At 38.8% G+C, this 15,161-nt stretch overlaps 1 protein-coding gene across 4 annotated transcripts in view; it reads left to right on the top strand.

Moving 5' to 3' along the window:
* Psd3 (pleckstrin and Sec7 domain containing 3) overlaps window positions 1–15,161 on the top strand; it is a 439,685-nt gene that overhangs the window by 256,475 nt on the left and 168,049 nt on the right. For all 4 annotated transcript variants that reach the window (XM_057753140.1, XM_057753141.1, XM_057753142.1 and 1 more), the window contains one exon: window positions 132–221. In XM_057753140.1, the coding sequence (XP_057609123.1) occupies window positions 132–221 (90 nt within the window). The remainder of the gene's footprint in view (window positions 1–131; window positions 222–15,161) is intronic.

Genomic DNA, 15,161 nt, shown 5'->3' on the forward strand with positions numbered 1-15,161 from the left:
TATCACACACAGACACACACACACGCGTGTTCAAAACAAGATCACTTACTAACTCTGCTTACCCACATTTTAAAAAATTAGTCTTAATTCTTTATTATTCTAATTATAAATTATATTTTCCTTTGTTCTAGAATATTGGAAAGAAGATGACCTGCCAAGAGTTCATTACAAATCTCCAAGGAGTAAATGAAGGTGTGGATTTCTCCAAGGATCTTCTGAAAGTAAGCCTAGGACCGTTGGTTTTCAAACAGACTTGAGTTTATGTTTACTGTGAACTTAGTTAGGCCAATAAACGTTTGAGTACTTAAGCTTTTTATTTAGGTCTTTCTTGGTGGTATTTCTATTGAGCTTTGAGTTTGCTGCTCAGATTACCAAGTTTCCTAACGCAGTAGGTAATGCAGGGAGAACAGGGGATGTGGACTAGTGGTGATGGCACTAGTTAGTGAGTTTTGTGCTACAAGGTATAGGTATTTCAGAAACAAGCATTTGCAGACTTCTGTAGACACGTATGACAGTGTTCATTCTCAGTCACGGGGCCACTCATCTGCCTCTTGAAATAGATTAAATCCCAAGGAACTATGAAGTGAGTGAATTATTTGCAGTTGGCGTTTTTATTGTTACGTTCATCATGTTTTCATCAAATTGTTTTCAGGGAGACAAAGTCAGCTTTGGCATTCATAGATTTTTCAGAATTATAAATAAGAAGTATTTGATAAAATGTGAAATAATAGTTGCTGTGGAGTATGAATATTTTAGAAGTAAGCTATAAGATATGTATGTTGAGAATGTGAGTTTTACAGATCCCTGTTTGTTCCTGGTCTTTCAAACTTGGTGCACATAGCTTTCTTTAGGAAAATTGTCTAAGAATGGTGACACATTTGAATTGTAGCATGGAAGTGTGCTTGTAGATGGCTGTTCTTTATTGTAGTTTATGTAACTTTTAGTCTGTTTATAAGGTGCATGCTTAGCTAGGGCTGTACTGCCAAGCCACACCGCCAATCCTGTGTAACTTATCAAGAAAGGGTGGAGTTCTGCCAGATTTGAAGAGACATGCTGTGGAAAATTAAAGAAGGTATTAAATACAGTGCTATCAGACTGCAGAATGTAATGGTTTTAACACTACTGATAAAAAGTTAGGCGGTTAAAAGTGCTACTTTTCTTGTAGTTTTTGATTTTTCTATATAACAAGATTTTTTAATGTTATAAAACGACTGCATTCTTTCCACCGTTCCCTCCAGTCCCTTCCTCCTCTTGCTGCCCCTCAAAAGCAGGGCCTCTTTTTCTTTGTTATTGTTATATGAATGCAACCTGCTCATTTCAATAAGTGTTACTTGTATTATGGGATTTGGATGTTTTAGGGCTGACCACTTGTTAGTGGTTAGCCAGTTAGGGCTCATTTCCGGGGAAGACGATTTCTCCCACTCTCAGCCTTGCTTTAGTTACCTGTAGTTCTTTCTCTATGGATGCCGTCCTGTGAGATTTCTCCTTACCGTGTTAGCATACCTAAAGAAGTCCAACAAGGTGTTTTATAAGGTTGTTTCCTTATTGTGTTAATGCTGCCATTTCTTTTATTTGTGTGTGTGTTCAATGAAATTTATTTTCAATTAAATACAAAAGTGTAAGCTAAGATGGCATTTTATGATAATAAAATACTTAAAATTGAACTTTGTAGTAATCATAGTTATATTGTAGAGTACCCTGAATTATCTCTTTATTTATTTATTGTTTATTTATTTATTAAAGATTTCTGCCTTCTCTCCGCCACCACCTCCCATTTCCCTCCCCCTCCCCCATCAAGTCCCCCTCCCTCATCATCCCTAAGAGTAATCTGGGTTCCCTGCCCTGTGGGAAGTCCAAGGACCACCCACCTCCATCCAGGTCTAGTAAGGTGAGCATCCAAACTGCCTAGGCTCCAACAAAGCCAGTATGTGCAGTAGGATCACAAACCCATTGCCATTGTTCTTGAGTTCTCAGTAGTCCTCATTGTCCATTATGTTCAGCAAGTCCGGTTTTATCCCATGCTTTTTCAGACCCAGGCCAGCTAGCCTAGAAAGAATGCTGCCATTTCTAAGGGCACAATTTCAAATGACAATGGGAAATAGAGGGGGCAGAACTGTGACATGTTGAGTGTGTTGTGCACACTCTATTAAAGCTGCAGTGTTAAAAAGACTTTTTGTTTTTGTGTTTGTTTTGTGTGTGTGTGTCTGTCTGTGTGTGTGTGTGTGTGTGTGTGTGTGTGTGAAGTGGTATTGGAGAGGAAAATGATGAAATCTTACCAAGGGAGAGTCTGTGAGGTGTTTTTTTAACTACATGAGAAAGGGAAATTGACAGGAAAATATCTAGATATTTAAATATTAATTAAAAGGATTTATATATTAATAGTAAGCATATGGATGCCTCCATGGCTACAGGTATATTATGGGGTAGATTATAACATTTTTGATGGAGCTGTTTACAACCAAGCATAGATAATGTACTGTTCTTGATTTACTCTGACAAGAACTGGCCTGATGCTCTGTGAAGTCCTGCCACTGTAATCATGGTCATGAACCTCATGGGAGGGACCCCTAGTTGGCATTTCTTCTTTCCTGTGGGAGGAGGCCAGTGATCGGAAATAATAGTGGCGTTTAGTGAGGCGACCATCATGTGAAATACGGGTTTTCTCCTGCTGCTCACCTTCAAGGCAGGGCTTCTGTGTTAGTCTATCGGGAGTGGTGTTTGTTGTCAGTTTCAGTAAGGAAAGGTTTCCTGAAAGCAGTGTGACTTTATTTCACTTGAATATTCAAGTTTTCCCTACCTGTTTCTCCTCTGCTTCCTTCTTTCTTTTAAATTCTTTGATGGTCTGCTTTCTTTCTTTCTTTCTTTCTTTCTTTCTTTCTTTCTTTCTTTCTTTCTTTTTTTTAAATATCTTTTAATTTGGAAGAAAACTCCAATTATATTTATGCCATTGAGATAAACACAAAAACATATGTTACCTACCATCTCACAGGTTTCTGAGTAACTATTTTTTCTTTCCCTTCACCTTCTTTCCAAACTCTAAAATGGCAGGCATTCATGACATTCTGAGAATTTTTTAAAAAGTGTGGGAAAAATGAAAATAGATCATTGAATATATTTCTTATAAAAATATAAGTAGCTGTATTAATAATCAGAAATGTTTTAGCATACTTTATTAAACTTGGTATTTTGTTCTTTCACCTTGGCCTTAATTGCTCTTAAACTTCTATGGGTAAAAAGTTATATTTGGATTTATATTTCTTTAAATTTCTTCAAACCAGAAGTAACTTTTGTACTCATATCTGATTATGTGCGGTTGCATAGTTGGAGACATTTATTAAAAAGCTTTAGCATGTGTTTATCTGGTGGTGTAGGGCTTGGAAAAGATTCTGGAAAGCAATTTATATATCCTCGTTGATCACAGACTGCTGAGAAACAAGGAGGACTCATTGAGTTTGAGCAGCTCTCCAGTATTAGAATAAAGCACACTGTCTGCCCTGCCTTATCTCAGCAGGCATGGCTAAGAAAGCCATACCATAGTATATTTGTGTAGGGAAGAGAAGCGCACCTCTGCTCTTCAATCCAGAGCATGTATAGTGTCTTCCTCCATCTCCTGCTGACAAGATGACAAGTTGGGCCCTTTCTGTAGTTGTCATTGCAGTTCCAGCTGTTTCTTAAACGACAAGGAATTTGAGTGTTTAATTTTCCCCATAAGTTGTTTGGAGTAAAAGTTATAGACATCTATAATCAAAGTGAAGGAAGTTAGATGCAGAAAGACAGCCGATAGTAGAAGAACCTTTAACTTCTTCAAAGAAGGTAATGATTTTGGTGCTCAGTTAGAAGCCTTATTTTTTATTCAAGCTATTAATCCGTTTCATTTTTTACCTCTTATAAACCGTCTCAATATGTTTGCTTTAGGGTGGATTCAAATGCTTTATTAAGAGAAGATAAAAACACTGAATTTAAATTATTATAGATTTATCTGAGCAGACTCTCATTAAATTTTCTAATTAAATACATTTGCTTTTTCTTGCTTTGTCCAAGAACAGAGTTTAGGCAAAATCCTTTTAAAAGAAGTTTCTAAAACTCCATAGACTTCCTGTGTCCACTCCTTATTTGGTTGGATACTTTATAGATATATACTTTGTTTTTTTATGGAATTTTTCATTTGGTATTCTTAAGGGAATGTACATTCTAAAATCATAGAAAATTTGGGTAGAAAGTCACAAACCTTAAGTAGACTCAAGGCTTAACAAAGAGATGAATTTTAGATAAAGATCAATGCAATATCTTGGGCAAGAAGGAAATACAATTAGAGAATAAAAAGTTATACAATGGAGATTCATAACCATTTGCTTCTTATTCAGTTATGGCTCTCTGTAAGGGTAAACTAAAACAATTCAAAAATAGTCTGGAAAGTTAGAGATAGAATATTTTATGAGTTCGGATTCCATAAAGGACATGTTTACACATAGTTGACAACAAGAACTCTTAGGATTCTTCTAGAAAAGCAAGAGCTCCGTCTGGCCTCTAGTTGGAAACATGACACTGCCAAGTTGCCCTGTTCTCTGCTATTTCCTACCAAAGGTTGACCTCAGGCAGCACTGAGCTCTTCGCTTTTCCTCCGCATACTCTGTGTTTGCCCCACCCTTTGTATTTGATTCTGTGATTATTAGTGATTGCAGGGATAGTTGGGGAAATATGAATGAGGCCAGGTTTTGTTAATCTTACTTGTATTATTTTATTATTCACTTACAAATTTTACATTGAATGGGACCATATAAGGGTACAAAGAATCCATTATTTCTTATGACTCCAAGCTTTTCTACAACTATCTCAAAAACTGAAGTTTTAATCAAAAATAATGAGCAGGTTTGCTAAATGAAAAGAGGGAGTCAGTTCTCTGTATTCAATCAGATTAGGCATCATATTAAAATTGGTTTTAATGAAATTTTGCTGTTCTTTACCCTTCTTCCAGAGTATTGAATATCATGTAACATAGCTCAGATATAACTAGCAATATTAAAAAATAGAAAGTCATTGACTTATAACAAAACTGTATTAACTTAACAGAAACACAATAGAGGTTTAGTAGACCCTGCTTTTCTGATTTTCCTTCTTAAATGGATTTAAGTGTACATTTAAATGGGTCTAAATGGGTCTTTAGATATTTGTGCGTTATACAGACATAAATTTGGTCTTTAGAACAAAAATACATTGAGGATTATTTTGAAGAATTGAAAAGCACCATGAACCTTTTATTCATCTAGAGGATATTGCTGTGAGGGAGCACAGAGTGAAAAAGGCGGCACAAAACCTGCCATCCAGTAAAAAGTGCTGGCCTGGATACCAGTGTCAGCAGTGACGAGGGACAAGTTTGTGATATTACTTGAGGCCTCTTGTTGGATCTTCTGTTGCCGGGTTGTTTTCTAAGATCCCCCATACCTTTCTTACTGTGTTCTAGCCAAATGGTGTTGAAGAGAAACAAATAGTAAAAACACGAAATTCTCACTGGGTGTGGTGGAGCACACCTTTAATCCTAGCACTTGTCAGGCAGAGATAGGTGAATCTCTATGAGTTCAAGGCCAGACTGGTCTAAAAAGTGAGTTCCAAGGCAACCAGGGCTACACAGAGAAACTCCCTCTTGAAAAACAGAACAACACACACACACAAACAAACAAACAAACAAACAAACAAACAAATCTGTCTTCTCAATAATCTGATTTACAAAACTGAATGCACCAGAATGCTTCCTGGCAGTCTGAGATAAACAGTGTAGAAGAATCCAGAGAGCAAGATGGTGCGGGTCATATAACTGCTCAGCTTCCAATGGTATCTGACTCTTAGAGTGAACAGGGGGGTTAAGATGTCATGTGGGCCATTTGTCATGCATAAAGCTTCCTGGTACAGCTGTGAAAGTGTGTCTGAGTATTGCGAGTGATGTCACTAGTGATAGCATCTTGGGTGGGGGCTAATGCTCATTTACTTCTTTTCATCTTAATCTCTATAGTTGTAAAATAAAACATCTGCCCTGTGCCTGCAGTTGCTATATTTTCCTGTGGCCTCATGAACCATGCAATAGCTACTGCCCAGCCTCTTCCTTGTCCTTCCCCTCCTGCACCACAAGTGTGTTCTCAAGTCTGATGTGCTCAAGCTTGACCGTGTGATGTGTTTGAAGCGACTTGGCACAAAAGGAATTGGGACATGGTATCCTTTAAGGATCCATTCAGTGCAGGGCTGGGGTGATCTTTACACTGTTGTTGTCTTTGTAAACTCAAATCATATCTCTTAATGTTTGTTTTCCTCTTGGGGCTACTGCTTAGACAAAGAAGTATGCACAAATAATGGAGCCAGCAAATGTTCAGATCTAAATCTAAGAAAGATGTTCTTTTTATAGCAGCATTCTCAAAAGATTGTGCCCTGAAGACTGGAGGAGAGGAAGAAGGGGCCTCAGTCTGAAACAGGTCTAAACTTTTTATAAATGAAAAGCCAGAAGCGAATTCTCAAAAATACTTGATCTGAGTTATATTCGGAGTATGTAGTTGGAAATAGGAACTTATGGGTGGTATTTAAGTGCAGCTATAAAAAGATCATCCACTGTTGCCTGGAGTAGGTGAGCTCTCAAAGAGAAGGTCATGTAAACCTGGTAGCAACAGTATCTATGGAGGAAAAGGCTTAGATGCTTATCCTAGTATAAGGAGGAGAGCCTTTGAAAAGAAAAGCTGTTTAGTGAGCTTCTAAAGAGAAAAGCATTAAAGCCTGTGGTTCAAAATACAGGCTCTTGCTGCCTTTTCTTCAGTGTGGCAAATCAAGCTGAGTTCTGAGATGAAAAGTGTGTTTCTGTTCCTACCTTCTCTATGGATGTCTGGAAGTCAAGCTAATGACGGTGCCTTTTGTACGGATCAGATTGCGAATGAAGAATGGTATTGATGAAGGTGATCCTTTAAAGTGACTGGAATCTACACACCGTGTTTATATTAAATGAAAACAACAGCAAAGCCCTCCCCAAAAGAAGTTCATTAGAAGGGTATGACAGACAGGTGCTGTTTTAAGGGCACACAGAGTTAACCAAAAAGAAAGTTTCAGTGGGGATGGTAGTAATTAAAGGCATTTTAATGGAATATTAACGATTCCCAGGCAGATTCAATATTTGATTTGACCACAAAGAAGCATTACCTGACTTCATTGACTCCACAAAATTTTGAATGGTGGTGTTTGAACATTCTTAAAATTTTGCAACATTACCCTCTAACTTAGCATAGAGACTTGACTCAAAGTCAGTCTCACTGCAACTTTCAACCTTTTTGCTTATGATTTACCCAAAGGAGCCTGGGAGGCCTCTACGAGGGACATGGTTCTGTCTGCAGGCTTCTTATGCAAGATTATAGAGCTATTACAGCAAAATAGTGTGATATCATGCTTATTCACTAAGGAACAGGGGAACCCATTTTCATTTAGAGGAATTTGTAGCTACAATAAAAATAGCTCACAAAGGAAAACACTTTGTTTAATGGTTTTAGTAATAACTTTACTGTATACAGTTCAGTTCTATGAAACCGACTCAAAAATATGAGAACAAGCAACAAAGTTAATCCTTTTAATCATCTCTCCCTCCGTCTGTCTTTCCTGCCTTTTCTCCTTCTTCCTTCCCTCTTTCTCCCTTCCTCTCTCTCCCTCCTTTTCTCTCCCTCTCTCCCTTTCTCCCTCTTTCTCTCTACTCCTCTCTCCATCCATCCCCTTGATGCTAGGCAAGCACTCTACTCCCCAAGCTACATCTCCAGCCCTGGCCTGTTCCCTTACATTGGCTTCACAAACACTGCTGTTTAAATGCAGGTATATGCACATACTTGACACTGGAGACTGGCCTAAGCACATCGTGGAGCCAGAGTCTCATTGACAAAATACTAGCCACTCCAATCGCATCTTTAAAGACAAACCAAATGAAATTATTTAGGTTCTTAACTTTTAAGATGAAATTATTTTTTACAAATAGGTTTTTTTTTTTTTGAGGCAGGGTCTCACTTTTAAATAGGCCACTCTGGCCTTAAGCTCTGTGTAGCCTAGGTAAAACTCAAACTTAGAAATACTGTGTAACTCAAGAGCTGAGATTACAGTTATACCATCAAGCCATGAAGATCAATTACGTTTAGAGAATATTAGAAATGAATTAGAAAAATTAAGTTAAAGTAAGCATGTGTGTCAGTTATGTGTTGCTAGCAAGAAGTAATTGATAACTATGTAAAATGAAGGTGGAACCTTTGAGCATAGTAGCTCTCTAAATGGAACCTTTGGGTTTTGAGTAGCCAATCAGAGAGTGGGTATATTCTAGCACTCCAAAGTAATGGGTGTACTTAATGAATCATCAGAAATGTTCTGCAATGTTTGTTTAGTTTCATTAGGAGATTGAAGTGTGAAACGGATTTGGAAAAACTGTCCAACTACTTTATAAAGATTTATAGCGTTTAAAGAAATCAGCTTCAATCAGAAAATCAGCTAACACAGAATAAATCATTTCTTTACCTGAAACCATCCTGCAACGTTCATTCTCTGTCCATGCTGAATTCCTGTAGGTAGTTATAGCCAGCCTTGCACATTAAGCCAGCATTAGATTAACAATATTTGGTAGAAAATTGAGTTTGCCCTGAACATATACAGACTTTATTCTTACTATTCTCCTCATAGTACAACAATTATTTCTATATCATTTGTATTACATTCATTATAATTAGGAATCAAGAGATAGTTTGAAATATGCAAGAGGATGTGTGATGGTCATCGAGAAATGCTGCAGTATTGTACATATGTTGCCTGATTGTCACATTTGAATCTGTGAGTGGGGTGGTTTCTTGGAACCAACACCATATAGATGTCAAGGATTGACTGTTATCTACCCATTTTAAGTTTTCACTCTTTTCTCAAACTTTGCAGAGGTAGATTGTTTTCTTCCTTCCCATCCCCTCTTTCCCTAAACTTGCTTTCTCAGAAACATAAAAAGCCATATTCGTGCATACTTTTCAAAGAAGTAATTTTTAATTATGATGTAATTACAGTTCTTATCCCCTTCTCTGTCACCCCTCTAAACCTTCCCTTATTTGCTCCTTTTCTCTCTAATTCATGTTTTTTCCTTTGTTTTTATTGTGTTGTTGTTGGTGGTGGTGGTGGTGGTAGTGGTGTTTGTGTGTGTGTGTGTGTGTGTGTGTGTGTATTGCTCAATTATAAATAAGCCTTCTCAGAGAGTTTATATAATGTTCCCTGTGTGTATATGACAGGGCTAACCAAGTGGAGGGCCCTTCTGTGGGAAGAACATTTCTCCTCAGCATTACCCATTTGCCTGTAGTTAGAGGTCCTTACAGTTTTTCCCCTTAACATCTTCATATTTCCATTGGTGTCAACATTGCTCAGGTCTTATTTAGGTGGCTATGCTGATAAGATTTCTGTAGCCTTCTTGACATTTCTAGGAAACACAATCTGACAGCAGACTTCTTGGTTCTCTGGCTAACAATCCGTCTACATACTCTTCTGCAATAATATCCTGAGTCTTAGGTGTGGGAATTGTGTTGTAGACATGGCAGTTGAGAATGGGCACCATTCTGCCTCCTGTCCTATGCTTTCCAGTTGGTTGTAGTTTTCTGTAGTGGGCTCTGTCTGTTGGAATGAGATGTTTTCTCAATGAGGGGTGAGAACTACACTTATCTGTGGATTTAAATATAAATATTTACAATGTAGTTAGGGATTATGCTTGTTTAGTAATATGGCAGTTGTAGATTTACCTCCAAATTCCGTGACTTCACTAGACCTGGATAGTTGGCCAGGTTTCCAGTATCAGTCATGGACTCCCTCTTGCTGAGCAGGCCTTGGGTCCAATTAGAGTTGTTGGTTACCTCCCAGGTGTGTATGCCACTATTGCACCCTTGGGGTTACTTTGTCATGCTGGGCTCTGAGTTCATGGGTGTCATTGTTGGTAGGAATATTGTTTGCATAACCTTTCTTTTTTTTCTTTTTTTTAATTCTTTTTTAATTAAAATTTCCACCTGCTCCCCGTTTCCCATTTCCCTCCCCCTCCTCCCATATATTGCCCCCTCCCCCCACTCCCCTTCCCCTATCCCCACTCCTCTTCTCCTCCCCCCACACCATTCCCCCTCCCTCTCGATACTGAAGAGCAATCCAAATTCCCTGCCCTGTGGGAAGACCAAGGTCCTCCCACTTCTATCTAGGTCCAGGAAGGTGAGCATCCAAACAGGCTAAGCTCCCACAAAGCCAGTTCATGTATTAGGATCGAAACCTAGTGCTATTGTCTTTGGCTTCTCATCAGCCTTCATTGTCCGCCATGTTCAGAGAGTCCAGTTTCAACCCATGCTTATTCAGTCCCAGTCCAGCTGGCCTTGGTGGGCTCCCAATAGATCAGTTCCACTGTCACAATGGGTGGGTGCACCCCTCGTGGTCCTGACTTCCTTGCTCATGTTCTCCCTCCTTCTGCTCCTCATTTGGACCTTAAGAGCTCAGACCGTTGCTCCAAATTGGGTCTCTGTCTCTATCTCGATCCATCGCCAGATGAAGGTTCTAAGGTGATATGCAAGATATTCGTCAGTATAGGATAGGGTCATTTCAGGTTCCCTCTCCTCAGTTGCCCAAGGTACCAGCTGGGGACATCTCCCTGGACACCTGATAGCTCTCAGTACCATGAAAGCTAGTTCTCAGGGAAAAACTGTGAAGGAAGTCTCTTAAGGGGAGCCTTCCCCTTCAGTGTCCCATTTGTCAAATTGACACGTTCATTCTGTTGCTCTCCATTATATATTAGTCACAAGGATTTCCGCATCTTCAAGGCTTTTCTAGAAGAATGACACATGTTATCCCTTTGGATACCAATGCTACTTAAAAGAATGCTGAAATGGAATCTATGTGTCTATGTATATAAAGTGTAGTTACTAGACTTGCCATGATTTTCTAAAGTCTGGTGAAATTTAATAGGATTTGCAAGTTCTCTTTAGTAAAAGCTGTATTAAATGTACTGTGTCAGACATTAGTTGTGTACTGAGGAATTATTAATCAGTTATTGTACTTTTCAGATCTGACCACCCATTAAAATCACTGGAGATAAAGGAAGAAAAGAGAACAGTGAAAAATATTCTTATTCAAATGACAATGTATAAAGCAATGAACACTGGAGAAAAGTCTGGCAAATGGATCCCTATGTAAACATAGCCTGTACAGTTGCTTTGCTTCAAAAGAAAGTACAAAGACTTCTTGAAGCAACTTTGTTAATGTAGTTCCCATAGAAACCATTCAGATGCCATCATCAGATGAAGTATATTAGTTCCTCCCGAAGATAGACATGAAAAAGAATGGACTACCTACCGATGCAGAGATTAGGGCTCTGCATGCTGACTTTGTTATTTGAAGTTCATGAGTGGCCAAAACCAGTTTATGATGGCGAAAAGCAAACAACAGCTGCCACAAACCAAGTTTTCAGCAGGACAATATTTTTTTGTAGAAGCACTAAAGCTGATTCATTTCCAAATTCATCCAAACAGTTTACATAATTGAGCCTCATGTGGCTGTAGACCTTTCTGATGTTTTGCCAGGAGTTTTCTCAGTTTGCAAAGTTGACCATTCTTTCTCCATCTATCTTGGAAGCCAGCAGTGATGGGCCACGTCATCCCACTTTTCATAACTGTCTGGTGACCTCCCTGCCCACCTCTTTCTGCCTCATCCTACCTCTGGTTTCCACCTTTGGCTCATATTGAGTGACTGTTGTCAGTTACGTTGCGAAGGACACAAGTGATTACAGTGGCTCAACTTGGATAATTCAGGGTAAATTTCCTATACTAAGAGGAGTCAGCTTCTTAGCAACCTGAATTCCATCTACCAAGACCTTTATCAGCAGCATCTAGAGAAGTATTAGACCAACGAAGCACAAGAAGTGTATGCGTGTGCATATACAGTATCTGTAATATGGTATAGACAATATAATATATAATATAATATAGTGTATATGTGTGTATGTTACATATAAAATGCTGAGGGCTTTTGGAACAAAGAGAAGCAATCTGGGAAACCATGTTCTATGTGCAGAACTGAGTTGTGTTTTGAAAGAAAATTCTGATGGATTCTGTGGAGCTAGAACATGAGATATTTTTGATTGGGAGCAAGACTCATAATACCAGTGGGTAGCAGTGTGTGATACATTCAAACAGCCCCTCCACATGAATGCTTTCTCTGTTAATTATTATTTACAATGCGTTTATTCAGGTCAGTATAGCATGAAGTCAGGTTTTTATTTTAGATCAAAGTATAAAATCAGAAATATCAAAAAGTTTGTGAACATTTATTGGGCAGAGATATACTATTTTAAAAAAGACTAGGGTGGCTGTATGCAGAAATTATTTTTTGTACCACCTTCACACTGACAGAATTTTGTAGAATTACACATGAAAGTATAAAAATCTATTTCCATATTTTTACATTTCTGAAAACTCCACATCTATAATCCAAGGAATGTGACATTTCATGAAACTCTGAAACTCTCACAGTATTGTCCTGTAAGACATCTCTCTTTGACCACAGCAAATGGATCTCGGGAGCTCAACTGCACTCACAAACTGAGGAATGATGCCGTGGCATCTTCCTTTGTTTAAATGTCATAGCTATGCATAACTGAGTGTTTCATAGACTCTCTATAAAAGAAGAATTCTTTCTGTGGGCCCTGCTTTGGGTTTAATCTTACTTCTTATCCAGTCATTTTTAAAATGTATATATATATATGTATGTATATATATTGTTTTGAAAGATATATATTTGCATAAAAAGTTGTAGAATACTTCTGCCCACCTTTAAAAATACGGCATGATTTTTGGGCAAGTGTTTTTATTAAACTTTCTAAATGTGTCTATGTAAGATCTAAAAGACTGAAACCAGCATAACTAGCTGGCACATTTCGGAAGCTGGATATGAGACCTAGAGAGAAAAGGGAGACTTTGTGGCAGGAAGCCAAGGGGTCTTTCACTGGGCAACGTAAATGTCTCTTTTCTTTGTTGGTGGGCATTTTGCTCATAGTCTTTCCAAGGTTTTCTTTACGCCTCTCACCAGTGTTTGTTTTCCTTCCTTCTCTTCCCACCTTCCAACCAAATCTGGAATGATGTTGGCCATGAGATCACAGGCCCATGAGGGAAACTCACTGCCTCTCTTGCTTTTCATAACTTTGAAAAGGGAATAGTTTATGGTGTTGCTTTCTGAGTCAGTGTTAGTGCTAAATCTCTCCAACCTGATTTAATTCAGATCTTCAACTCCTACAAAGGAAGCTCCATTCTTCATTGTGTGTGACATCTCTGGTAACCATCGTGCCTTTATCTCTACGAACATCTTGATTTAAGCATTGCATATAAAAAATATTATTTATTTTATATCCTGATTATAGTTTCCCCTTCTTCCTCAACTCCCAGCTCCTTTTCCCTACCTCCCCTTTCCCTTCCCACTCTCCTCCTTTTCTATGCAGAAACGGGCAGGCTTCCCATGGATGTCAACAAAACATGGCATATAAAGTTGCTGTAAGATTAAGCTCCTTGCTTTGTATGAAGGCTGGGCAAGGCAACCCAGCATGAGGATTAGAGTTCCAAAGCCAGCAAAAGAGTCAGAGACAGCAGAGTTAGCTCTTCTCCCACTGTAAGGAGTCCCACAATAAGGCCAAAGTATACAACTATCACATATATGCAAAGGGCCTAGGTCAGTTCCATGGAGCTTTCTGCTTTTTGGTTCAGTCCCTGTGAGCTCCTAGAGCCCAGATTAGTTGATTCTGTGAGTTTTCTTGGAGTGTCCTTGGATCTGGTTTCTACAATCCTTCCTCTTTCTCTTCAGCAGTGTTTCCCGAACTCAGCATAAAATTTGACTGTTGGTCTGTTTCCACCAGTTGCTGGATGAAGGATCTCTGATGACTGTTTGACTAGACCCCAACCTATGAGTATAGCAGAGTATCATTAGGCATCATTACACTGATATTTTTTCCTCCAGTTGTGTTTGGTTCTATTCTAGATCTCTGGGCCATTCAGCCTCTGGATCAGGCACTCCAGGCAGCGTCTGTCTCCTGGCATGTGTCTCAGGTTGGACCAGTCATTGATTGGTCATTCCCACAATCTGTACCACCCTTACCTCAGCACATCCCATAGTCAGGACAGACTTTAGGTCAAAGGTTATGTGGCTGGGTTGGTGTCCCAATCCCTCCACTGGTAGTCTTACCTGGTCACAGGAGATGGACAGTTCTATATAGGAGTCTTAGCGGGGATCATCCTTGTAGATTCCCAGGAGTTTTCCCATCAGGTTTCTGGCTGACCCTCAAATGACCCCATTTCCAGTTGGCTCTTTCAATAATCTCCCCTTCACTCCACCTCCACCTGATTCCTCATGTCTCCATCCTCACCAGCCCCCAGGCCATTCATGAAATCTCTTCTATTTCCCATTCTCAGGGAGATTCAAGTGTCCCCTTTGAGCCTTCCTTGATATTATTCTCTCTGAGTCTGTGGATTATAGTATCATTATCCTTTATAGCTTATATCCACTTAAAAGTGAATATATACCATGTTTGTCTTTCTGGATCTGTGATACCTCACTGAGGATTATTTTTCTAGTGCTATCCATTTGCCCTCAAATTTCATGACGCCATTGTTATTAACAGCTGAGTAATACTCCATTGTATAGATTTACCTTGTTTTCTTTATCCATTCTTCAGTTGATGGACATTAGCTTATTTACAGGTTCTGGCTATTATGAATAAATTATGGTATGAACAAATGAACAAATGTCCTTGTGGTATAATTGAATATCCTTTGGGTAAATGCCCAAGAGTGCTGTAGCTGTGTCTTGATGTAGACTGATTACCAATTTTCTAAGAAACTGCCATATTGATTTCCCAAGTAGCTCTACATGTTTGCACTCCTACTAGCAATAAAGGAGTGTTTCCCTTACTCTATATCCTCTCCAGCATAAGTTTTCATCAGTGTTTTGACCTTAGCCATTCTGACAGATGTAAAATGGTATCTCAGAGTTGTTTTGATTTGCATTTCCCTGATGGCTAAGAATGTTGAGCAGTTCCTTAAGTGCCTTTTGTCCATGTGAGAGTCCTCTGTTGAGAATTCCTATTTAGATCTGTATCTCATTTTTTTTTTTTTTTGGTT

This window comes from Chionomys nivalis, chromosome 20 (genome assembly GCF_950005125.1).
Source record: "Chionomys nivalis chromosome 20, mChiNiv1.1, whole genome shotgun sequence".
NCBI lineage: Eukaryota > Metazoa > Chordata > Mammalia > Rodentia > Cricetidae > Chionomys > Chionomys nivalis.